The 25081-nt window shown below is 41.8% G+C and overlaps 1 protein-coding gene across 1 annotated transcript in view; it reads right to left on the bottom strand.

Moving 5' to 3' along the window:
* Positions 1-24869, bottom strand: part of TBC1D12 (TBC1 domain family member 12) — a 59856-nt gene extending 34987 nt beyond the window's left edge. The window contains exons 1-2 of the mRNA XM_081329112.1: positions 23859-24869; positions 10373-10496 (exon numbers count right to left, since the gene is read on the bottom strand). Of these exons, the coding sequence (XP_081185238.1) occupies positions 10373-10496; positions 23859-24616 (882 nt within the window). The 5' untranslated portion in view covers positions 24617-24869. The remainder of the gene's footprint in view (positions 1-10372; positions 10497-23858) is intronic.
* Positions 24870-25081: the final 212 nt, after the last annotated feature.

The raw sequence follows: 25081 nt of genomic DNA on the forward strand, positions 1-25081 counted from the left end.
GCATTGCGGTTGCCCTCAGGGGGCCGGGTGGGTATGGCCTGGGTGGGCGTGGCCTACTGGGTGGGCGTGGCTAGAGTGCGTATGGCCTACTGGGTGGGCGTGGCCAGCTCTACATCGTTCGCATCAAGGGTGCCTATGGGGGCCTGGGCAGGAGTGGGACAGATCTGAGGGTCTCTGGCAGAAGGAGGGTCTCTGGGCCAGGGCCAAGGCAGTGGGGGGGCGTTCCCTCACTGTTTCCAGGATGGCTTCGCAGGCCGCATGAAACCACTTCGCGGGCCGCATCTGGCCCCCGGGCCTTGTGTTTGACATGTCTGCCATAGAGGCTAGAAAGTTACTCTCAAAAACCTTGAGCCCCAAAGTTAAGATTATACTGTCCCACGTTAGAGTAAACAACTTCTTAGCTGTTCTAACATTACTTTCCCCAAATCAACCAGGAAAACCGGTTTAAAAGTCACCAAAAAATATCAAACTGTATACACTGCATTAAGATAAATAAAATTGTGAGAAAAGAGACAAGTAGACATATTTAAAAGGGAAGCCGAAAAGCTGATACTACGGATTTTCAGTTTCACCCACTCAAGAAGAATAGTGCTAACTTAGAAGTTCTGGAAAATATACCATATTGATTGTAATTCTAGGGCCCTTTTAAAGAAGAAAGTTTTCTTTCCAATCTTGCTTCAGTGCTCAGAAATGAGTATATTTTAATGCAGTTGATACATATGGGATGTTTGCTTCCTTTCTATAGAAGAGATTAAAAGAAATGATGGGATGAAAATATCTTTGTTCTGGCATTAAAAAAAAACCTTCACTGCTAGATTAAAAAAGAGCATTCATGGAAGTTTCTAAGTAAACAATTCTGTTGTTTATGTTCTTGCTAATAGTAGGTCAGAAGAGAGGACAGATCAAAGATCTCAAGCCAAAACACTTCATTTCTATCCTAAGACTTTCCAAAACAACTTTTGTAATATCAGGAAGTTATCAGAGAGGGAGGGAGAGTTAGAAACGTCTCTTCCCAGCAGGGTAATCTTTCCTTCCACCCCTCCCACTTTCACACAAACGATACTTCCTGACTCACGTTTGAGTCCATGAAATTCTTTTCCTTCAGAGCAACTTCCATTTTGAGACTTGCCCATTTTTAACGCAGAACAGACAAGAAGAAAAATATGAAACGTTTTAATGTTGAAGAAGAAAGCCTCAAGTCTGCTAATGATCACACACACACAAAAAAACTATTTTTGCAATTGTTTGGATTCTGCCCATTATCCTGACACCACATAATCAAAAACTGCCAGATTAGCACTACTGAATTACTAGCTTCATTTGTAACTGATACGCGCAGAGATATAAATCTGGTCTGCTTTCTACTCTCCTGATAAGCCCTCTATTTAGAAATAATTCATATTTTTAAGAGACTTCTCGTTTTCTGATTTTTCCCCCCAAAACAGAGCAAAACAACAACAACAACAACCTTGCCCTATTTACAGACAACACTGAATATAATCCTGGCTGCATATAGTCCTTGACTTACAATCATTTGGTCAGTGAGTGGTTGTTTAAAATTACAATTGTGCTGAAAAAATGGGCTTAGAGGACCTATGCCCGAAGGCATGGCCATTGCAGCACCTCTGCAGTTCAAGCAATCAACATTCGGACACTTGGCATCCCACCTGCACTTATGACCACAGGGGTGCTTCAACTCCTCTCACTCACCTATCCCCCCCACTCCACCTCTGCCCTGTTGGGCCACCTTGTACCCTGAGTTGTGGGGCAGTCCCAGAACTGCATGGCCATGCCCCCAAAAAGCTTCAGCAAGTCCCAGCAAGCATTCTGTCTTCTCTCCCAGGTCTCCACACCAACCTTTCACTTTTGCATTCAGCACCTTGCTGCCTCTGCCGTCTCCTTTTTGGATCCACTTCCATTTCAGCCAAAACTGCATGGGTCTTTGGAAAGGTTTGCAAAGACAGGGTTGCAGCTTTAGTCATTCTGAAAATGGGGAGGGAGGAGGGAAGGTGCTGGGACTGAAAAGGACACAGCAAAGCACTGGGCGCAAAAGGCCAAAGGTTGGTGCAAAGAACCGGGAGAGAAGATGGGTGGGTGCATGTATGCCTACTGTGTTGCTTGCTGGGGATCCAAGGAATGTTTGCTGGCTTGCCGCTCCGCAAGGGAGGGTGCAGGGCAACGAAAAGAACAGAGGTGGGGAAGGAGTTAGCCAGGTGAGGGGTGTTGGAGGCAGTCTCTGACCATACTGAGGCTCGGGATGAGAGGGACCAAACCTGAAATGGCTTGATTAGGATGGTTACTCACTTAACAACCCACGATTCTTAGTTAATGGCAGCATCAGACAGAGCCAGGGTTGCCGTCGTTAAGTCAGTGCAGTCACATGACATCTCGCTTTAGAGTGCACGGACTTACGGTAGAAATTTCAATCTCAAATTATGGTCACAGGTTGAGGACTACCCCCATTCTGCTGAACATTTTGGAGTCTCATTAAGAATAGGCTGAAAGAAGAAAGTTGCTAAGAACAATTTCTCTTCCTTAGAGCTTGTAAATGGCTGGAATAGATGTAGTTCAAAAATTAAGTAAAAGACTAATACAAATGAAGTGTCGCTATTTAACTGTGCAAAATTCAAGTTTGGACTTTGTGAAAAGTTACCTTTCCCACTCTTTTAATTACTGCATCAATGAGATAACATCTACATGGAATGATCAAAGACTCTAACAGGTTGGACCCAGACTTACTAGTCTGTAATGTGATCAAAAGCCAGTGTGGTCTACCAACACCTAAGGCAGGGGTAGGCAACCTTGGCTCTTTTTATGACTCGTGGACTTCAACTCCCAGAATTCTTGAGCCAGCAGGAATAAAAGAGCCATAAAAGAGCAAAGGTTGTGCCTACCCCTGACCTAAGGAAAAAAAATCATTTTCAGATTTTTAGGATCTAGATCTTTCTTCCTTTCTTTGCCCAAAACCAAATTCCCTCCACAAATTGGTTTTGATCAGGCAAAGAGCCTTTTCTCTTTCTTTTCTCCACTCTGCATTTTGTGTTTGTGAATGTGCTATGCACGTCCCTTAATTTCTTAACAACCTCAAGGTCTTCCTGAACTCACAGTTGTTCAATGAATAGGTGGCTGCTGTACCTATTCATTGTACCTGCGCCAACTGCATCCTTTCCTAGATTTTTTTTGGGGGGGGGGACTTCATGCTCTGATCACCTCATGGCTTGACTTTAGCAACGTGCTCCACATGGGCCTGACCTTGAAGACCATCCAGAAACTTCAACTGGTTCAGAATGCCTCGGTATGTCCGTATAACACCTCTGTTTTGCAAGCTGCACTGGTTGCCAGTGTGCATCTGGGTGTGATTCAAGGAGCTGATTGTTACTTATAAAGCCTTACGTGGCACAAAGTCTGGTTATTTGAGGGGGCATCTGTTTCCTATAGCAGTTGAAAGGTACATGGCAGGTTCCTTCAATTAAACAATATTATCTACTGCAGGGCTTTTCAACCAGTGGCACGGTTACCACCTGTGGTACATTGGCACCTGGCAGGTGGTACACGACGATCCTAGAAAAGTGGTAGCAGGGGAGGGGAATGAGCTGAACTGGTGGCAGCACCGTACAAGCCTGAGTGAGAGACGGCTGGAGCTGCAGGGCTGTCAGGGCTCAGCAGAACCACCAGGATCAGCACCAGGGTCCAGCTGGAGTCGGCGCTAATCCTGGCGCTTCTGCTGAGCCCAGAAGAAGTGCCGATCAGCTGGAATGTTGCAGCATCTCCAGGGTCTTGTGATTTACACTGTGTCCCAGGGTCATGTGAAGTGACCAAAACCTGCTGCAACCACCCAGCAGATGGGGAGAGGAAATAAAAACCAAACACCCCCCCTCCCCCCGCTGGCAATCCTCAACAGAAATGCTCACAACAATGAAAACCTTGGACAGGAGGAAGAGCGCTGCAGGGCGGGCAGGCAGGTGTCTTGCTCGGCTGTGGCTTGGGGGCCACTGTAACTTCAAACAGTCACTAAGCGAACTGTTGTAAGTCGAGGACTAGCTGTACTTCATCATTTTTTCCTTTTTTTTGTCAACAAGTTTTGGACACCTTGCTAGGTGACTGGTGGTATTCGGATGTTTCCATAACCTAAAAGTGGTACAATGGGTGAAAAGGTTGAAAAGCCCTGATCTACTGGAACCATGGAAGCACACCTTCTGTTGCAGCGCCCCTATCCTACTGGATATGCCCCGAACATGCAGCTCTTCACCTAGGTCAGGGGTAGGCAGCCTTGGCTCTTTTATGACTGGTGGACTTCAACTCCCAGAATTCCTGAGCCAGCTATTCTGGAAGTTGAAGTCCACGAGTCATAAAAGAGCCAAGGCTGCCTAACCCTGACCTAGGTTGTTGGTAAGGATGACTCCTTTTAATCTAGGTTGCTTCCTTTTGTTTCCATCCTCTTGTGTCCCTCTTATATTTTTTGTTATTTTTGTCTTGTTTGTCACGTTTCAAATCCTGCCCAATCAGTGGGAAATCAGGCAGCGTATAAATCAAATAATAAATAAACAACCATATCTTCCAATGTGCATCTAACGTTCGCACACAAACCAAACAACAGGATTCCTGGCTGACAAATCTTTTAGTCTCCTGGGTGACCAATAATGCAATGAAAAGAATAAAAGACAAAACGCCTGGCCGTGGGAAGCAGTGACCTGTGACTTGTCAGAGAGGGGTGTTTGTTCGTGCTCTTTCAGAGCACCCTTAGAGCGTTTGGCATGGGAAAGCAAACTACTTCAAAATGGAAACAACTGAAGATGGCTTTAGGCTGCCTCGGCAGCAAGCTGGCTATAAAATGGAGGCAACAGTATCATGACATGTCCTTCAAATACAATCTGTAAAGCATCTTCATCCTGCAGCAAGCCCATTGTTCCAATAGCTGAAGAAAGCAGGATGGCATAGAATCAGCAGAAATTATCTTCCTTACCTTCTCTAGTGAACGTCAGTGATTCCCCCCCCCCAAAAAAAAATTAGTTTGTTAAATACGGATATTTTAACAAGTTCATAATAAATAGCCAATGAACTTCGCTGGAATAAGGCATAAAACTCATCTAAGCTGACTTCACGATAAAAAAAACCCAATTCCTCAGCTTTTATCTTTGCATTATCAGAGTGTGCATATTTCCTACATAACTACAGATTAGTTTAATCACCAAAACCAGAATTAGATTATAATTTTATGAGTCCAAAAGCAACAATAAGAACCTCAACCCAGTAAATATTATTCAACATTTAAGTTGAAAACACACTTTATTCATTATTCTTAGTACAGAGCTGTACCAACGGGTTTTATGTTTCACTATCCAATAAACCAGACAGGGGTTGTACAACTGTGTGTGGGGTTTTGTTTTTTTTTTTCTTCCTTTTTTTAGTGGAAATCTTTTGACTATGGCTTTTGCTTGCTATTCTAAATCTATACTGAGTGGAGTTTTTATCTTATACCAGGGTGGATAATATTTGAGATTTCAGAGGCTGTAAGCCAGCCTTAAAGTTTATTTTTATCACTAAAATCTTCCTTAAACCTTGAAAATCAGTTCCAAATCATACCACTAAAATTTAGTGATAACATGATTAAATTTCAGCTGTGCACCTGTATGAAGTTGAAATGGTCTCAAAGACTTTGGTTTCCCCATCACTATCCTTTGCGGGGCGGGGGCACAAAAAAATTGCACATCTAAAAAACTGCCTCTGAATTTCAGCAGTGTGATCCTGTAGTTCTGGAAGTACAAATGGGAACGACTTGAAAGAAAGAGGGAGGGGGCTAAGATGCCGGCTAGCAAGGTAGGGCCGGCTGGGGGGAGGAGCTATCAGCAGGTTAACTTTTTTTCCTGACTGGAGGGAGTTCTTGGAGACATGCTGGAATGGGGAAGAGCATGGAAATGAATTTATGATATACGGTTTTGATGATTAGACATGATGGACTATAGAAAGAAGAAAGTCACGTTGTAACTTTAGAGAAAAGTTAAACTGTAATTGTACTTATAACTGCTGTAAAGAACAGAAGCCACTTTATTTATAGCTTCATTTTTTGTACTTTTATTTCTCTTTCTCTTTTTCGTTCTATTTTAGTTTATATCAGTTCTTTTAATTGCTGCTATAAATTTCAATAGATGTATATGCCTGTGTGTCTCTTGGTGCTAGCTATATATTAACAATAACAAAACACTTAAGACTTATATACCACTTCAAAGTGCTTTACAGCAGAGGTCCCCAGCGACCGTTTCTGTGGAGAGAGGTTTTTCCACGGATCGGAGAGTGCATGGTTTTGTGTGCTGCCTGCATCCCACGGATGGGGCTTTGCTTGCTTGTGGCGGACTGGTTGCTGGCATGCCGCAGCCCGGTACCAGTCCACGACCCGGGGGTTGGGGACCCCTGCTATACAGCCCTCACTGAACTGTTTACAAAATCAGCATATTGCTCCCAACAATCAGTTCTCATTTTACCAACCTCGGAAGGTTTGGAAGTCTGAGTCAACCTTGAGCTGGTCAAGATCGAACTGCTGGTGGTGGGCAGAGTTAGCCTGCAATACAGCATTCTAACCACTGCATCACCATGGCTGCTAACCTTCATTCTTCCTGCGCACCTCCTCTAGAATTCCCATGTATTCATATCATCTTCCTACACACTCCAGTTCTATTCCCTCTATTTCCCCCTTTTATATTATCAAACCTTCCTCCAAGCATGATTTTCAGAAAAATTCTCATTAATATAAATGGTATCTTTTTTTCCTAAATCCAATTTCAGGAATGTCAGGAATTTGGGGATAGGGAAGAGACATAAGTATAGAAGGACAGAATTATACTTTCCCATCCAACTATGATTTACTATCTCCAAAATGCCCCACTGCAGCATCCTGAATTAAGAAAAAAAAAATTCATTGATACACATTTTTCAAGTTAACTGCCTCATGGAGAATGCACAAAATCTGACAATTATAGTCTTCCAACATGTTCAGGAAATGTGTCATTCAGTCTACTCATCAGACTTCTACAGCATTCAAATAAGTAGTTTTGTTTCATATCTGTGTATGGAAAGTTCAACTATGTATCAAGTTCAGTATAATTCTTTAGAGCCAAAAAGTTAATGGCTATAATTGTATCAATATATTTTACTGCTAACATTTTTCGATATAGTGAATCAATATACCCATCTCAAAATAGTAAGCTGAACATAAAATATTTTTTTCTCTGACTGAACTGATTAACCTTAAAGATAGAACGTTCACCTTGAAAAGTATTGTTTGAAAACCAATGTAAAATGTTTACAAGGAGGGTTGCCAATTATACAACAATAAGTAGGAAAACACAGCAAGTGTAACTTAAATTACAGCCATAGTTTTCAATAGCCAGCAAAGCAGAACTACAGCAATGGAAGGCAACCCAGGAGACAAATTTCTTGGAAACATGTGATTCAATTGTTGCATTCCTGTACTGCTTGGGTCAACAATCTGCCTTGCATGGAGGAGACCACATTGCTTGTCAACTGTGAATCAGGAGAGGATCAGACTTGGAAGAGTTAAGCAACCAGCTACTGGTTGAATCTCTTTGGGAGAGTTGCACTTAAGGCTGGGTAGCATGGGTAACAATGGAAGTTATCCCTTTGGGATATGCCACTCTGGAGTAACATAAAAATGAGGGCTGTAACCCTACTGGTGTGGTGTGGGTGTTTGTGTGAAAGTATAAAAAGCCTGAAGCTGTCCCCAGCAGAAACATGGTTGATTAAGCCCAACCACCTCTCCTGGTATAAGAAAAGGAACTAACTCACTGGGAGTGATGGTATAAGCTTGGTTGACACATTAGGGAATATACTCAATCTTTCAGGTGAGTTACAATGTACTGGAGTTTCCTGATGGCCCTGATATGATTCTGAATTGAAAGGTTCACCATTTGTTTTTGTTTTTAAAAGGTATCCTCTTTCAATACTGTGTTTCCCAGAAAATAAGATCGGGTCTTATATTAATTTTTTGCTCCAAAAGACTCGTTAGAGCTTATTTTCTGGTTAGGGCTTATATTCGGGGAAATACGGTACTAAATGCATCCATCTGCGGCTTCTTTTGGGGGTGGGACTTATATTATGAGCCTCCTGAAAAATCATGCTTGGGCTTATTTTCCGGCTGGGTCTTAATTTTCAGGGAAACACGGTACTTGGTTTGCCTGTTAAACAGCTACTGGAATTATTCATTCAGCACTTCATCAGGGCTGGGGGGCAGGAGAGTATATATATATCTACTGAATCCAGAGCAGCAATTACAGTAGTAACGCAGAGTAGCATTCTTGGTGTTGACAAGTTAGCAATCTGTTACAGGAGAAAACAGATTAAAAATGGAAGTGCTACTCCCCCCCCCCTTTTTATCTTTCAGGCTTTGAGCCCAGGAAAGTCTTTTGTAATAGCAGATGAGCTCAACAAAAATCAAAGATAAGGAAGCTAATTGGGTCTGTGTAACAGAAGAACGACTGAGGGAAACAGATGGGCCAGGATGGATTCCGCTTATTCCAACCCATAGATAGTAAAGCAGGGAAAACGGCATTGCTCCAATCTACAAGAACAGTAGCTGCTCTCCCCGAAAGCCAATGGGTTTATACTGAGTGTGTGTGTGTACCTCAGGTTTGGAAGGAGGGATAAATTGAGGATTCCTTTGTTCTGTGCAGCGCTTAATGAAATCTGTGACTGAGCTGGTGTTAGAATCTCCCAGGTTCATAGTGCTAGATAACTTCGTGATCTATTTTGTGGTTTGTTTCTTCTGATAATAGAAATTTCTGACAACCATGACTACATTGAGCCTATCCAAATTACAGGCACTTCTGCACATAGCCAGTTCAGCGTCTGATCTGAAATTTCAAATGGAGCAGGAGTCAGTTCTTTGAAATGTACTTAACTAGGTAGAAGGGCTTAATCTTTGCTGGCTTTTTATAAGCTCCTAAAACCTAGCCTTCTCTAACAGATTTTTAATTGTTTTTAGTAACTTCAGGTTTAATTTGTAGATTTATGTTTTTACTGAAAAATGCTGAAAGAACTTGGCAGCAAACGTAGTTTAGTAAACAATAAAAAAAGTAATCTGGTTCTGTCACATGATTAAGTATTTTTATTCGTATTATTTATTAAAATTTGACTGTTCCTGTTTATAAAGTGGGTGAAACTCAGAATGTCTGTGGAGATTCTCAGTCACCCAGGTCATGGCTTTTTCAAGAGGCAACTGGACTTTCCTGTTTTTCTTTGAAGACGATTCACTTCTCATCCAAGAAGCTTCTTCAGCTCTGACTGGATGGTGGGGAATGGAAGGATTTATATTTAGATAAAAAGCACCTTCGAATGAAAGTCAGAAATGCACTTCGCTTCCTAACAGGATTCTTTCTTCTCTGCAATGTAAATGCATTCTTAAATCTATTCTGGAGTTAGTAGACTTCCTAAAAATAAGAAAGGCAAACAAGAAGCTATGGGGATAGGGATTTCCCACCTCCAAATCTGAAGGATGAAATTTATACTGTTATTGGAAAGCTACAGGTTAGAATTCTAACTACACTATTTATTTTTAACTGTCTGTACATAAACTTTCAGTTTAATTGTATTCTAGTTAGGGAACTTCAGGAGTTCAGATGCAATGCCCTGAAATAATGGACTTCCCCATTATGCGGGGAAGCAATCTGGAAAGTGGTTTCTGCTTCCCCTAAATAAATTTCGTCTGTGCATGGATCAGGTTTGAGTCCAGGTGAGAGAAAGGTGGAAGAGAAGTCTGGGCAGGTAGTGGTTGATACGCTGGGACAAAGGAGAGAAAGGAAAGCTGGAAAATTATCGGAAAGGCTGGAAAGATAAACATGTAATGAGTTAGAGCAGTGACTAAGTGGGGAGGGAGGGAATCTACTGGGAAGACTAACCAGATGAACAAGATAGGAAGGGACAGCAGTGGAAGTGGCAGTTCTGGGTCTTTCTTTTCCTGGTTCACACCACGACAGCAAAGTTAAAGATTACATCTCCTTTGAATCAAGCTCGCTCCTGATGGACACAAGCATCCAGTTTGTTCATCTTTTCTTCCAGCATGTTTTTCAACTCCCCTCGTAGTCTCTCACCTAGGCACTAAGTAGCTTCAGATCTGCTTAGCTTTCTAGCTTAGACAAGATCAACCAGCTGCTGCTAAGAAAAATGTGTGGTTGTGTCACTGAAGTCAGTTGGAGTTTAGTTCAACTGAAGGACATTAAAGCAAACGTACATCAAAACTATTGGGACCACAGATTCCGTCCAAGGTTCTTTTTAAATGGTTAATCACTCTGAGAAATATTTGAAATGGAAGAACAGTCTAAAATGAAGATAAAAGCTTATGATGCCAATCTAGAGTGCTAACCTGTTGAATTATTTTGGAGTCTTTCTGCAGGTTCTCTTTCGGTGGAACTTTTCCAAATAACTTCCAGCCAGGAGCACTATGGACACCAGGTTTGAGTTCCTTTGTTCTTTTGGTAAAGAAGTTCCTGTAAAAAATATATATATATATCAAAAAATCAAAATGTAGATGTTTTTACTACATTAACAGACTGAAACAAAAAGCTGCCTCATCTAAAAGGGAGTAGTATATATTATTAATTTTACAGCAATTGGAAAATCTTTTACTTATTCTGATTAGAACGGAATGAAATAAACCTGTTTTTCCACTTTCAATATTTAAAAGAACAAGGATTAAATTAATGCAGACGTTATCACTGACATTAAAAATAAGCCTTTCATATGCTACATAGTACAAGCATCACTGAAATCAAGTAAAAGAAACACTAATATCCCAGTAAGTTATTTCCCTTGTTATTTTATGTCCTCAATTACTCACATTTCTTTTGTGTGTGACAAGGTACAGCCAACTCCAAAAATGGAGTTACTGGAGTTACCAGTTTCATATATGCATGCATGACAAGAAACACAACTGACATATGTGAGGAAAGACAGGCTTTAGGAGAAGTAGAAATCTAATTTTGGGAAGTGGTACCTACAGTATATTGCCATGCTGCCTCTGAAATAACAAGACAAGACACTTGACTTGCACAATCAATATGTGTGGTTATTCAGAGAAATTAGCTACAATGGTTTAGCAAGCATTGAAGCCATTTGTGAAAATCATCATTCTTCTTTACTGAAAAGTAGCAGTGTCCCTGTACTATCCAGTTTTTGCTACTTCTAGGAAGAAATAACTATCTCTTCTTGTCTTCTGCACTGCAGCATGAAGATTTAAAATGGAAGTTCTTTCAAATGTTGTTTAGTCCGCAAAGATTCAACACAAAAACACAAGCATTTTTGTGGATGTACTGCATACAAACGAAAATGGACGTTTTGTATTGTTCTTCAAGCATAGCAAGCAATACTACCGGACACACACAATTTCATGGTATGGCTCTCCTCTGGGAAGACAACACACAAATCCTAGTACTTATCCCATACATTATGGCACTGCAGGTGATCAGATGGTTTATAGCCATTCGTTTAGTAACTGTTCCAATGTTACAACAGCGCTGGAAAACGCAACTTATGATGAGTCCTCACACTGTGTTCCTAGGAAGGTGATCACCATTTGTGACTTCCCAGTCAGTTTCGACAAGTGTAATCAATGGCAAAGTCAGCAGAAATGGTTGCAAACTGCAGTCACATCACGCCTCGTTTAAGAACTGCATTGCTAAACGGCAAATTTTCTGGTCTTAATTGTGTGTGTGTGTGTGTGTGTACATACACACACAGTGCAATCAAACTAAGGAATTCAACCTTTGGAATATAGCTTAATCACACATTAAGGAATATTTATATGCAATTGTTTACAGATTTAAAATATTAAAAAGAATAAGGCATTGTAGGAATGTAGACAAACTTTTTGGTCATTACTTGAGATTTTTTTTTGAAAAAAACAACAGCTTCCAGAGCCATGATGGCAGTGGTTAGAATGCAGTACTGCAGGCTAATTCTGCCAGTTGCTGGCTGCCAGCAATTCGATTGTCAAGGTTGACTCAGCCTTCCGTCCTTCCGAAGTTGGTAAAATGAGGACCCAGATTGTTGAGGGCAATATGCTGACTCTGTAAACCGCTTAGAGAGGGCTGTAAAATACTGTGAAGTGAGTAAGTCTAAGTGCTATTGCTATTGCTTTCAAAAAATTCCTGTTGCCAACTAAGAGTCTTCCCATTTGTTAAGAATTCTTCCTACTCTTCTTTGCAGAACTTTGCTAGTTCAGAAATATTCTCAGATACATTGCTATTTAGTTGAATCCATACTTCTGCTTGGCCACATAGTATTTCCTGTGCTGCTGGCTGTCACACAACCCCAAAGCGTAATACAGCCTCTCCTGAGTTTAATGGTTGTCAGGGGACTCTTTCCTTGAAATGTTATACTCCCTTTTCTCTGAATGTATCTTGCATAGTTTCAGCCAGGTTTTTTTTTTCCTCTTTCATCTGGTTCCAAAATATCTCAGGCTACTCAAGGTTTTCTTTTGTATACAAATAATCCTTGCTTAATCTTCACCTACTCCCCACCTTACCACGCCTGGGAGGGCAGAGCCAGTTACAGGCCCAGCAGCGCACATCAATGGCTCCACTTATTTTCGCATTTTTATGCAGTTGCTGGCAGGCACTCCTAGCCAATGTGAGGCATGGCCTTCCTACAGAGACTCCCTCATACCATTCTGCAAGCAGATGCCATTCTCACAACTGTTCAAAAAGGCCCCATATGCCAATGGCCCCTATAGCACCTGGCCTGGGCCACCCAACATGCAACAACTTTCCGCATGCTGGTAAGCCCTGAAAAGGGCCTCCTCTACCCCACCCCCCTCCCCAAGCTTTGCTTAACAACTTCATATGATCACTTAATAATCAAATTGTCACGTGAGGTTGCAAGTTTGACACCCCTGATCTAGAGCAACCAGAGGTTCTGTTTTTGTCTGAAGTGACCAGGGGTTTTGCTTTACAGATCTAACCAGTTTGGAGGCAGTTGTAACCGAGATTTTTCCTGGCCTTGAGGCTGATGTCCCAGTCAGTGAATAAGCTGAAGCTGAAGCTGAACACAAACTTGATATTTCAGCAAGGCAACAATCTAAAACATACCTCCAAAGTGGCTATGAAAGACTTCCAGGAACAAAAAAAGACAAAAATCTTGAAATAAGCCTTTGCATTCTTCAAACTTGACTATTGCTGAAAATCTGTGAGGAGATTTCAAACATGTAGTGTAGTAGGAAGCCCAAGAAAATTTCTGAGTTAGAAGAGTTCTGCAAGGGACACTATTATGGGGAGATTGTACTAGTTTCTGCTCAGCAAAGATTCACTGAAACCTATTGTCTGAGTAGAATATTTCTACCTTCACATACCGTTGTAACTATCCCCGGCTTCTTGTTCCTATTCTGAAAAAATAATGGAGATGGAGTAGATTTTTAAAGAAAAGGAAATGCTGTACGGGGGACATACAGTCCTACTTTGTGCATTACACATCACAGAACTATTTTGTATTTGCAGTTTGGAGTCTTTTCCAAGTTCCTACTGGTTCAAACCAATTGCAAATATGATGTCATATGAATGTATACACGCCCTATATACATTCTCTAGTCTGCATAGGGAAGGGAGAAAAGGCTGTTGCCTGGACATTTTTTACTGACACCTTTATTTTCCTTTTGTTTGAAGGGACATACAGTCATTCATACAGCATATCCAACTGCAACCAGATGCATTCACATCTAAATGACAACTACATTTTTACAGTAACACAGCATCCATAGCAGACATGTCAAACACAAGGCCCGGAGGCCAGATCTGGCCCATGAAGTGGTTTCATGTGGCCTGTGAAGCCATCCTGGAAACAGTGAGGGAACGGGCCCCACTGCCTTGGCCCTGGCCCAGAGACCCTCCTCCTGCCAGAGACCCTCAGATCTGTCCCACTCCTGCCCAGGCCCCCATAGGCACCCTTGATGCGAACGATGTAGAGCTGGCCACGCCCACCCAGTAGGCCATACACACTCTAGCCACGCCCACCCAGTAGGCCACGCCCACCCAGGCCACACCCACCCAGCCCCCTGAGGGCAACCGCAATGCTGATGCGGCCCTCAATGAAATTGAGTTTGACACCCCTGGTCCACAGAAACCGAGGATTGCCAGGCTTATGGCAAAGTTGCATCTGGCAACTTTGGAAATATTACAGCGAGGGCAAAAAATATTTGATCCCCTGATTTTGTACGTTTGCCCACTGACAAAGAAATAATCGGTCTATCATTTTAATGGTAGGTTTATAGTGACAGTGAGAGACAGAAGAACAATAAAAAATCCAGAAAAACACATTTCAAAAAAGTTGTAAACTGATTTGCATTTTAATGAGTGAAATAAGTATTTGACCCCTTCACAAAACATGACTTAGTACTTGGTGGGAAAACCCTTATTGGCAGTCACAGAGGTCAGACATTTCTTGTAGTTGGCCACCAGGTTTGCACATGTCTCAGGAGGGATTTTGTCCTACTCCTCTTTGCAGATCCTCTCCAAGTCATTAAGGTTTCGAGGCTGAAGTTTGGCAGCTCAAACCTTCAGAACCTTGCATTCTTGGGGTCATAGGCAGCATTCCTCCTCCTCCAAACACGGCGAGTAGAGTTGATGTTTCTTCCATTTGCAAATAATTGCACCGTTGTCACCTTCTCACCAAGCTGCTTGGCGATAGTCTTGTAGGCCATTCCAGCCTTGGGTAGGTCTACAATCTTGTCCCTGACATCCTTGGACAGCTCTTTGGTCTTGGCCATGGTGGAGAGTTTGGGATCTGATTGATTGCTTCTGTAGACAGGTGTCTTTTATAACAAGCTGAGATTAGGAGCGCTCACTTTAAGAGAGTGCTCTTAATCTCAGCTCGTTACCTGTATAAAAGACACCTGGGAGCCAGAAATCTTGATTGATTGATAGGGGATCAAATACTTATGCATTTTCCTGGATTTTCCCCCCCTTTTTATTCTGTCTTTCACTGTTACAATAAACCTACCATTAAAATTATAGACTGATTTCTTTGCCAGTGGGCAAACATACAAAATCAACAGGGGATCAAATAATTTTTCCCCTCACTGTAGTTGTGTTTTTAAAACTCCCATCTCTATTACTTTGTATGAATAATCAGAGGAGAAGATTCTAACGAAAGTGTGTATCTCACCTATTGGTAACAACTATTGGTCTTCCTTCCAGGGACGTGACAGCTCTCCCCAAAAGATGGATTATAGTCAAACAGTCAAACCTGTATATACCTATATCCTGCTTTAAACATGGATACAAGTGAAACATAAATAGTGACTCCATATGGGAGGAATCCTCTCAGATTACCATCAAAACAAAGCCCTGCTCTAGTAAAGGTGACAAAAGCTTTAAGTCATTTCATATGAATACAGCTTCTAATATGAATTCTGATGGCCAGTTTCAGAATGTACTTGAGGCACAATAGACTAGTCATTTATTTATTTTTTCTTCTTTACCCTAGGCTTGTGAGAAGACAGGTTGCAGGAACCATCATGATTAAATACAGCAAAGACATAACAATACTATGTATTGTGCAGAATCTATTTTCTGACAAACACATTGTGTGCTGAATGACTATAATTCTGTTTTAAAAACAAATGTGTTTCTTGCATGCCCTCTTGGCACACCTTTGTTTAAATGGAATACACAAGGAGCCCCCCCAACTCAGTCCCCCAAAAGAAGATAATTTACCTTCCAGTCACATTGAATGATTTTCATGAGTGATTTGCAGGAATAGATCTTTCAACATTTAACAAGTTTAAGTATGAAAGTAATTGAAACTGGCTGATCTAGCAGTCTAATTGTGTAAGTTCAATTAGTCTGTCATAATTGCAAGCTGGTTGCCAAGTGCCTGAATTGTGATCACATGACTGTGGGAACAACAGCTGCTATTTTGAGGATTGGCCGTAACTTTGAACAGTTGCTGAATGAATGGTCATTAACCAAGGACTAACTGTATTACATTTTATCTTTTACTTGTAATGTTTGATAGTTTGCTTTGGAAGTTTGCTTATATCTAATTTGACAGAAGAACAAAGTATTCCTATAATTAAATTGTATTTTACCCTTATGACTGGAATGAGAAGTGCAAGCCACGAATTTTTTTTTTGTTAGAGCAGCATATGAACCAGGGAAAAAAAAGCTTGTTGTCAGGATCTAATTTATGAGGAGGGGGGTTATTGAGCAATTTTAACTATTAATAAATATATATTCCACCATATTATACAAGCTCTCTAGATGGCGAACATGAATATACCCACTTATTTTCTGGCTATAATATAGCTCACATGGTTAAATTATATAGAATTGGGCATGATAATGCAGAATTTGCCATTTTAGAATTGTTTTTTTCAACTTAAATGTTAATGACTTATGATTATTGAGGAAAGAGTTAAAAAAAATTCTGAATTGAAATGTGGGTAACTTAACTTTGGAAATAAAATCCCAATCCTACTAACAAAAATTCTAATGACACATGACGGGATATAAAACAGGCTTTTACTCACAAAGCAAAAGTGTTTTCTCCCATGTTCTACAGTTTTGTGACAGTGCTACAACATATTTTATTTCTTTGTATGAGGTTTGATTAGTAGCATATTGCTGTCTAATTTTTATAACAATCTTTATTTTCTTTTTACTGTTTGTCAATATCTACAAAGATAAAACATGTGAAAAACATGGTATTTCCCATGACACTCTGTGGAAGCTAAAGTTGGACTTTATAGGAGAAGTAATGATTGCTTTTGAACCTTGGTGTTGCAGAAGACTCTCGAGATCATTGTGGAGAGCCAAGAAAACAAATAAATAGATCATCAAGCAAATTTTGAGGCACAAGGGGCCAGGCTAAAATTATCCTATTTAGGACCCATTATGAGAAGACCCACTGGCAATCCTTGACTTATGACCAGGTGCTTGGCAACTATTCAAATTTATGACCCCACCCCAAATGTACCTATGACTCAATTCTGATGTTCTGATGGCTGGGTCTCCTCCATGGTCACATGGTAGTCACATTTCAGACGTGCTATAACCCACCTGCATTTACAGCCATTAGCAAATTAGGGTTTGCCAAAAGCAGGTTTACTTCTGATTTTCAGCAACCCCTCCCCAGAGAACAATACGTTTGCTTAAGGACCATGGTGTTTACCTCAGGACTGAGATTCACTTAACAACTATGGCAATTCACTTCACAAGCACCAGAAAAAAGGGTCATAAAATCAGGTTGGTCAGACAGTGACCTGACCAGTGACCTGCTTTATGGCTCTTAAGTCAAGGACTACCTGGGAAAGGTGGACGGAAAATGAAGAGGATGACCAGAAGCAGGATGAATAGATTAAATTACAGCAGTGATGAGCATACCATTGGAACACCTGAAGGTCCAGGTCACGCACAGATCATCATGGACAAATCTATGTGATTACTAAGAGTCAGCAACAACATGATGGCATGTAATCATCATCTGGTGGAGCAGTGGGCTAATGCCTCCTTAAGTAACACCAGCTGCCTGCAATTAGTGCAGGTTCGAGTCCCACCAGGCTCAAGGTTGACTCAGCCTTCCATCCTTCCGAGGTAGGTAAAATGAGGACCCAGATTGTTGGGGGCAATTAAGCTGACTTTGTAATAATGCCGCTTAGGGGGTGTGTGAAAGCCCTAATAAGCAGGCATATACATAGAATGAAGGCTACTGCTAAGCTTGTAAGCTGCCCTGAGTCTTCGGAGAAGGGCGGGATATAAATGGAATTTAAAAAAAAACCAAGCAGATAAAAAAGGGACCCAAGCATTATGAACAGTGGTATGTAACATTCTGCAAACAACAGTTCTATAATGCAATTTATCTATCAGTGAACTTTATTATACCTGTGACAAACTAGTAGCTGATTTAGATAGAGTATTTATGTCATATAGGTAGTCATCAGTGGAGCCCACAAATGTCTGTTGCAAAGCAAGACAGTTGTTAAGTGAGTTTGGTCCCATTTCATGATCTGTCTTGTCACAAGTTGTTAAGGGAATCTGGCTTCCCCATTGACTCTTGCTTGTCAGAAAAGTGCAAAAGGTGATTACATGACCCTGGAACACTGCAACCGTCATAAATACATGCCAGTTGCCCAGCGTCAGAATTTTGATCACATGATCATGAGGATGCTGCCACAGTCATAGGTGTGAAAAACAGTCATAAGTCTTTTGTTTCAGTGCCACTGTAACGTGACTAAATGAATGGTTTTAAGTCAAGGACTACCTGTATTCAATTAAATATGCATACACTAAATCTCTTAACAGCAGTTTTTATAAACACTGTGGATTGAGACAAAGGTGAAACTGATACCTGTGAAAGTCATTCATACACAGATAAGTATTACTTACATAAATTAGAAAAAGAAAAAAAAATAAATCACAACCAGAAAAACAAGTTCACAATCAAAGTGGAACATTCAGTTTCAACTAAGGTACTAGGAGAACTTAAATTAAAATGACATACAGCTAACAGGTACTTCTTGCTTGTATTTGTACCAGTTTCAATTTGTGTTTTATTAAAATATCAGATTTCTGAAACATCACAGCTGTAATAAAACATGCCACAGCACATTGCAAAATTCAAGTTTATCAACTTTTTAAGTAGGTTATTTATAGCCCTATTTCAGCATAAACTTAAGAGTAGAAGGGAGGTGTGTCTTTATACAATTTCTTCTCTGTTCATTTTCAAATACGGTAAGTAATTCCTAAAACACTTTTTCTCTTATAGTAACAATAATGAAAGTACTGCATGTAAAAAAAAATCTAAAGGACTGAACTATATTACTGCATTGCTTTAACTCAGAAATAAATTCTCCTTGGTAAATGACTTTAAATGTGTCTCTGGATATGTTTATAATTTGCATTCAGCTATTTGTCTTTCTTTACTCATTGGTCATTTTTGTCCAAATTTCACAGGCAACTTACACTGAAGGGATTAGCTCGTCAGGTAACGAAATGTCAGCAAGCAAACAATTCAGACACTGCTACATCAAATATATTACTTCTAGTGGGTAATGTAGCAGAGTGTTAAAGTACTTAAGATACAATTTCAATTTTCAGATACTGTTACCGTGAGATGATCAATATTCTGACGCTTTATTATTAATGCTGCTCAAAGATACAAGCTTCAAAAGAAATTCTAGACCGCCGCCTTAGCAGAAATTAAGCATTTGCTTTTCAATATAAAACTGACATTTCACGTTACAACCAGATATAGCAACAAGTATCAACGAATTCAGGAAAACTTCAGATTTTGCAGCATTATAAAAGGTAAACAGTTGTATAAAAAGAAAAGTGATAAACCAAGCAAATATGCCATGATGTGATTTTTATTGGTTCTCAGAATGGACAGTGGGTCAGATTAGATCCTCAGGATAGACTCTCAGCAAAGTCCATAGTTTACATGCCCTTTTAACAATACTGTGGGGCAATTTCGCATACCTTCTGAATTTCTTAAATGACTCTACAAGGGATACAGAATCAATTTTCCTTTCAGGAGGTATTATGCCAGATACCACTAACAACCTTTTTTACTTGCTACTTGTCAAAGCAAAAAGTGATGGATGAATTGAGATAATGATCACAGAATCATAAAATTGGAAAGGATCCCTTATACCCCTTAAATCAAAGTATGTTCAGTGCAGAAACCCAAAGTTAAGCATGAAACAGATGGCTGCTGAAACATTCACTTCTACCATCTTAAATTTTAAGTCTAACCTCGCATTCGGCCAAAAACTGTTTGCCTGTAATTAAAGGCTATTATTCTGTATCCTTCAGCTTGAGGCAACAGGAAACAGGTCTTGACCTTTTTTGTGATCCCCTTTCAGGTACTTGGAAAATGCTTGCTGACACTTCCCTATCAGTTACCTTTCCCCAAGACCTAGCCAATTTATTCTTTATCTCTTTTGTAGAATTTAATTTCCAGTGCCTTCATCATCCGTACTGCCCTCCCCCATTATTTGCAATCCAAATTTGCATTTTTTTCCTTTTGAAAAGCCAAGTCATACTACTGACTCATATTTAATCAATGATGAGGCACAATTTCAAGATACTTTTCACATGAACATAGGAGATTTATTTATTTATTTATTTTAATCCCATTTATATCCCGCCCTTCTCCGAAGACTCAGGGCGGCTTACAATTTAAGCACAAACCAATGTGCTTAGCAATAGCCTTCATTCTATGTATATGCTTGCTTATTAGGGCTTTCGGCCCCCACCAAGCAGCATTATTACAAAGTCAGCTTATTGCCCCCAACGAGATGCACTAAGTAATTCAGGCTTTAGTCTCTGCTGTCATACGATGAACCTCACAGGCAAGACAAAGAATCAGGATGGTACCATGGTTAAGAGACCCATAGTGTAGGCCAGGGGTAAACCTTGGCTCTTTTGTGACTCATGGACTTCAACTTCCAGAATTGCTGAGCCAGCTATGCTATGCTAGCTCAGGAATTCTGGGAGTTGAAGTCGAGTCACAAAAGAGCCAAGGTTGCCTACCCCTGGTGTAGGCCATCTTTAGCCTTGGGTGAGGTTGGGTCAGTCGTTCTCTCTCAGCCTAATCTAATCTTCACAAAGTTGCTGCAGGGTAAACAAGAAAGAAGCTTGAAAATTAAACTTGAATGCAGAAGCAAGAGTTCTGCTCACGAAATACACACAGCTTTCACATGATTATCACAATCTTAAAAACACAGGAACTCAATTTTCACCGATATTATAAATAAATTATTTTATTACTCTATTCATTATGGTTTGTTGGTGTTTAGAAAATGCAGTTAGGAAAAAAAAACCAGAGGACTTTGTAATGGTGAAAGCAGACGTAAGAAAAAGCACAGGTATAATTCTATAGTCTCTTATATCACTCAGGATAAATGGCATATTTCTGTAAATTGGATTAATAGTTCTCTAATGATACATTTTCTAGATTAAGCTATATTATGAGCTAGCGAGCATTTCAGATGGAGAACTCTTTCCAGATAATTGCTAAAGGAGCAACTGGCAACAAATCAGCTATTCATGAATATTGAGACATGAGATACTTCCTGGACACAAGAATCACAATTCCGGCAAGTATTGTAAATTACATCAGATGCTTCAGCAGGATATTAGCTGGCTACTTCTAAAAAATCTGTCCACTGTCGTTCCCCTTGCTCCTCTTCTCTCTCCATCTTCACCAAACAAAAGTTGAAGAAATAGATGACTTTAAGTTTATTAGGTATGCTAAAACATATATCAACAACGGAAAAGCTTAAAACATCCTATCACCCTACTTTTTAGCACAAAAAGGCCACAGTTGGCATTAAAGTTCTTGCTCTAAATAACTGCCACCAGTGCTTTTTTTGTAGAAGAAAAAGGTGCCGGAACCCCCACATGTCATACAACCTGCCTTGCCTACCCTACAAGGTTCCATCCAAAAAAGGTGCCGGAACTCCATTCTGAGCGTTCTATGACAAAAAAAGCCCTGACTGCCACAATCCAGAATCCATTCCACTGCACTGTATCAGAGGGAGAGAAGGAAAGCAGGGCCACCACCGATATTCTTCAAAAAAGTACATTTCTTCTTTGATTCTCCCGTATTAGTGACTAGAGCCACTCAAGTGAGCTATTGCAGGTGAGATTAGAATCCCTGTTAGCATTAAGAACTGATGCTTGAATGATCTTATTTTCTTTTACATGCTCCATCTTGTTTTTCTTTTGTATCATAACTTTATAATAATAATTTATTGAACTTGAAACTGACTCTCAATAACTCTGGGTGGTTCATAATTACAACATCACAATAAAATCAACAAAACATAATGATAACAATTGGCAAGCATAATGAACAGTTTTACTCCCCCACACTGAAGGCGTGGGTGAAGAGCCAGGTCTTCATGGCTTTTAGATTGTAAACATCAAAGCAGAGACTCAAAAACTACCCATTTTTACTTTTTCCCCCCAGAAGCTTGGGAGCATAAATTTATATATTTTATAAATTTATCTGCTGCCTATGTTGCTACAGGGCTAGTCTAGGCAGCTAACATAATGTGTATAACAGACATAACATAACATACCGTAAATGTTATAAATAGCTTCAATGTCCAATGAATACTGTATCAGTGTGTGATAGAATAAAAGCCCTTTAGGGGAAAAAATTAAAGTGGCTAATTTTTACTCCACCATTTCCAGTACTCATTAAGTCTTCCAGCATTATTGAAGTTCAGAACAAATAAGAATGCATTGGTCCTTCATAAAACTGAAAACGCAGTCAAATAATGATGTAAGGTTTCATTCTTGAAAACTGCTCAGTTTGGAGTATGTCATGCATATCTAAAGAACAGTGTAACATTGCAACACTAGCCTATAACAGAATTCTTCTTTCCTATTAGCCTAACCACGGTAAAGCCTTTAATTACTTGTAGTTAAGAATATGAAAATAACATTTTGTATTACAGTGAAACATGGAAGAGGAGAATGATTAGGAAACATTAGTGTTATAAATGATAAGGTCTCATTCTAACAGATATTCTAATGTGCTTGGGCAGCTACTTCAGAAGCCTCAGAAGCTAATGATTGATCAAGGCAAGTTCTTCCACATGTCATGAAAAACAGCTCCCTGCTTCAAAAAGGATGTATCACTGAGAGATAATAGATGTTTCTGATTAAAAGGTTTGCCAATATTTTCTGGTATAGGCTTTGAAGGAAATGTAGAGGTCAAATCCCCTAAATTCAATAAAAGCACCTTTTGCTTTCAAAATGCCACATGTAACCAAATGTGTAGCAACGCAAGATGCAGCTCTTGTAACAAGACATCTGACACAAAACATTATCCCCATTCTCCATTAAAATGGCATTTGGTGCAAAACTAGAAAAATGCTATCCAAAGCATAAAAATATGACTGTACCCCATTTACAAGTAGAAATCCTTGGAGTAGAACAGAGTTAAAATATTTTTTTAAATGCACTCTAAGTTAAACAATTAATGCATTAGAATTGTGTATACTTTAAGCGAATGCTACACTCAATAAAGTTAAGGACATCTCTCTAAAGGTAATACACATATGTTTATTTATTTTATTTTATTTTATTTTTTGCCTTCAGAACTGGTTTATCAGAAATTAAGGGGCCAAGCTAAAGACATTCCTAAACATTACCTCCTAAGATTTTTCTTCCTTTCACAAGGAATTTCCTAGTCTTAACATTTTTTAGCAGGCCATCCCTCATTCCACACCTGTCCTTTGCAGTGTGCCCGGGTACCCAGAAAAGCTCCGCCAACTTGGGAGGGGAAAAAAAGTGCAAATAAGGAGCCTCACCCTATCCATAATTCAGAGCCTTATTCACCTCTGGAAAGCCAAGTCTTTTAAGTTGAACTGTCCTTCCACGGCAAGCCTATCTAACCCGAGAGGAAAGCCAGCAAGAACGGGCGGCTGCCACTACAAGGCTGGGAAGATCGATCCTATTGAGCAGGGGTCTTCAAACTTGGCCCTTTTATGACTTGTGGACTTCAACTCCCAGAATTCCTCAGCCAGCGTGCTTGGCTGAGGAATTCTGGGAGTTGAAGTCCACAAGTCATAAAAGGGCCAAGTTTGAAGACCCCTGCTATTGAGGATCAGCGACTGAGGAGCCCAGAAATTGCAGGATCCAATCTGGGTCGGTCACCGGGACCAGAGGTTTTTGGGCCTCCCCTCCACCCACCCCCCCGAGCTTTCGGAGCCCGTCTCCCAGATTGGACCCCGGGACACGTATTCTATTGGCCTTCGTTCACAGAGCCCAGAACTGCCCAACTCGGGTCTGCGGCACCCGTAACCGTAACACGCGCAAGGGAGGGGCGCGATGAGTCATTTTTACCTGGTGAAAAATTCCGCAAAACTGGACCCGGAGCTCCCACTCAGCCGTTTGGCCCGATCCCCTTGCTCGGACCCGGCGGCGGCAGCAGCGTGGGCGCCGCTGGAGGGGGCGTCCGGAGGCTCCGGCGGCGGCAAGTGCACGGGGGCGCTGCGGCGGCGGTTCACCTCGAAGGTGTTTCGCGAGTTGAGGCTGATGTCCATGAAGGCCAAGGCGGGCAGGCAAGGGAGCGCCCTCGCCGGGGAAGACAGGCTCTCCGTCTCCTCGGGGGTCCCCGAGGAGCTGGAGGAGGACGAGGCGGCGGCGGCGGCGGCGGACGAGGAGGAGGAGGAGGTGGGCGAAGGAAACGGGGCCGACGGCAGGGCAGCCCCCGCCAGGCTGCTCCCGGCGGCTACGCCGCTCAGGAACAAGGCGCAGCCGCCGTTGTGCAGCTTCTCCTCGCCGCGCTGCGGAGACGCGGCCGCCTCGGAGCCCAGCGGGCCCTCGCGGGGCGGCGGCGGCGGCGGCGAGAGGAGCAGAAAGCCGGCGTCCCCGTTGGTCATCCTCCCTCCGCCGCAGGCGTCCCCGTTGGGCGGCCTCTTGCCGGCCAGGTAGCGAGGCAGTCGGTCCCGGGAGCCCTCTCGGCTCCCATCCCGCTCGCCGTCCGCTTCCGCGTCCTCCTCCTCCTCGCCCTCCGCCGCCTCCTCCTCCGCCTCGTTGTCCCGGCCCGAGGGAAGCAAGGCTGCGCCGCCCTGAGCTCCGGCATCCTCCGGCCCCACCATTTGCCGCCGCGCAACGCCAGGGGAGCCAGCGGCCCGGCCGAGAGCAGGAGGACGCGGGGAGGAGAACCGGCTCCTCGCGGCGGCGCAGCTGGGCCCACCGGAGGGGAGAGGGCGCGGCGGCTGTTATTGCCGACGAGCCCGCGCCTCTCCGCTCAACGCATCCAGTTCCGTAGATGGTCGTGGCGGCAGGAGCGGCCTAAAGGGGCCCGGCTCGCGCAGGCGCATCCAACCCCCTCGGCGGTCCCAAGGGGCGGCCGATCATAGAGACTATTTCGTTGGTGCGGAAATGCAGCTTGTAAACATCCGGTGTGGTTTCGGGCCGCCCCGAGTAAGATTGACGGAAGCCTTTGGCTTACCGTATATTCTCTAAAGGCGGGAGTTCTATAAAGGCCTTACGGCTTGCTGGAAGAACGCATCTTCTTTTCCTTCTTTTGAAGAAGCCTCTTGGAGACTGCCTTGTTTTAA

This window comes from Vipera berus, assembly GCF_964194415.1.
Source record: "Vipera berus genome assembly, chromosome: 5".
Lineage (NCBI taxonomy): Eukaryota > Metazoa > Chordata > Lepidosauria > Squamata > Viperidae > Vipera > Vipera berus.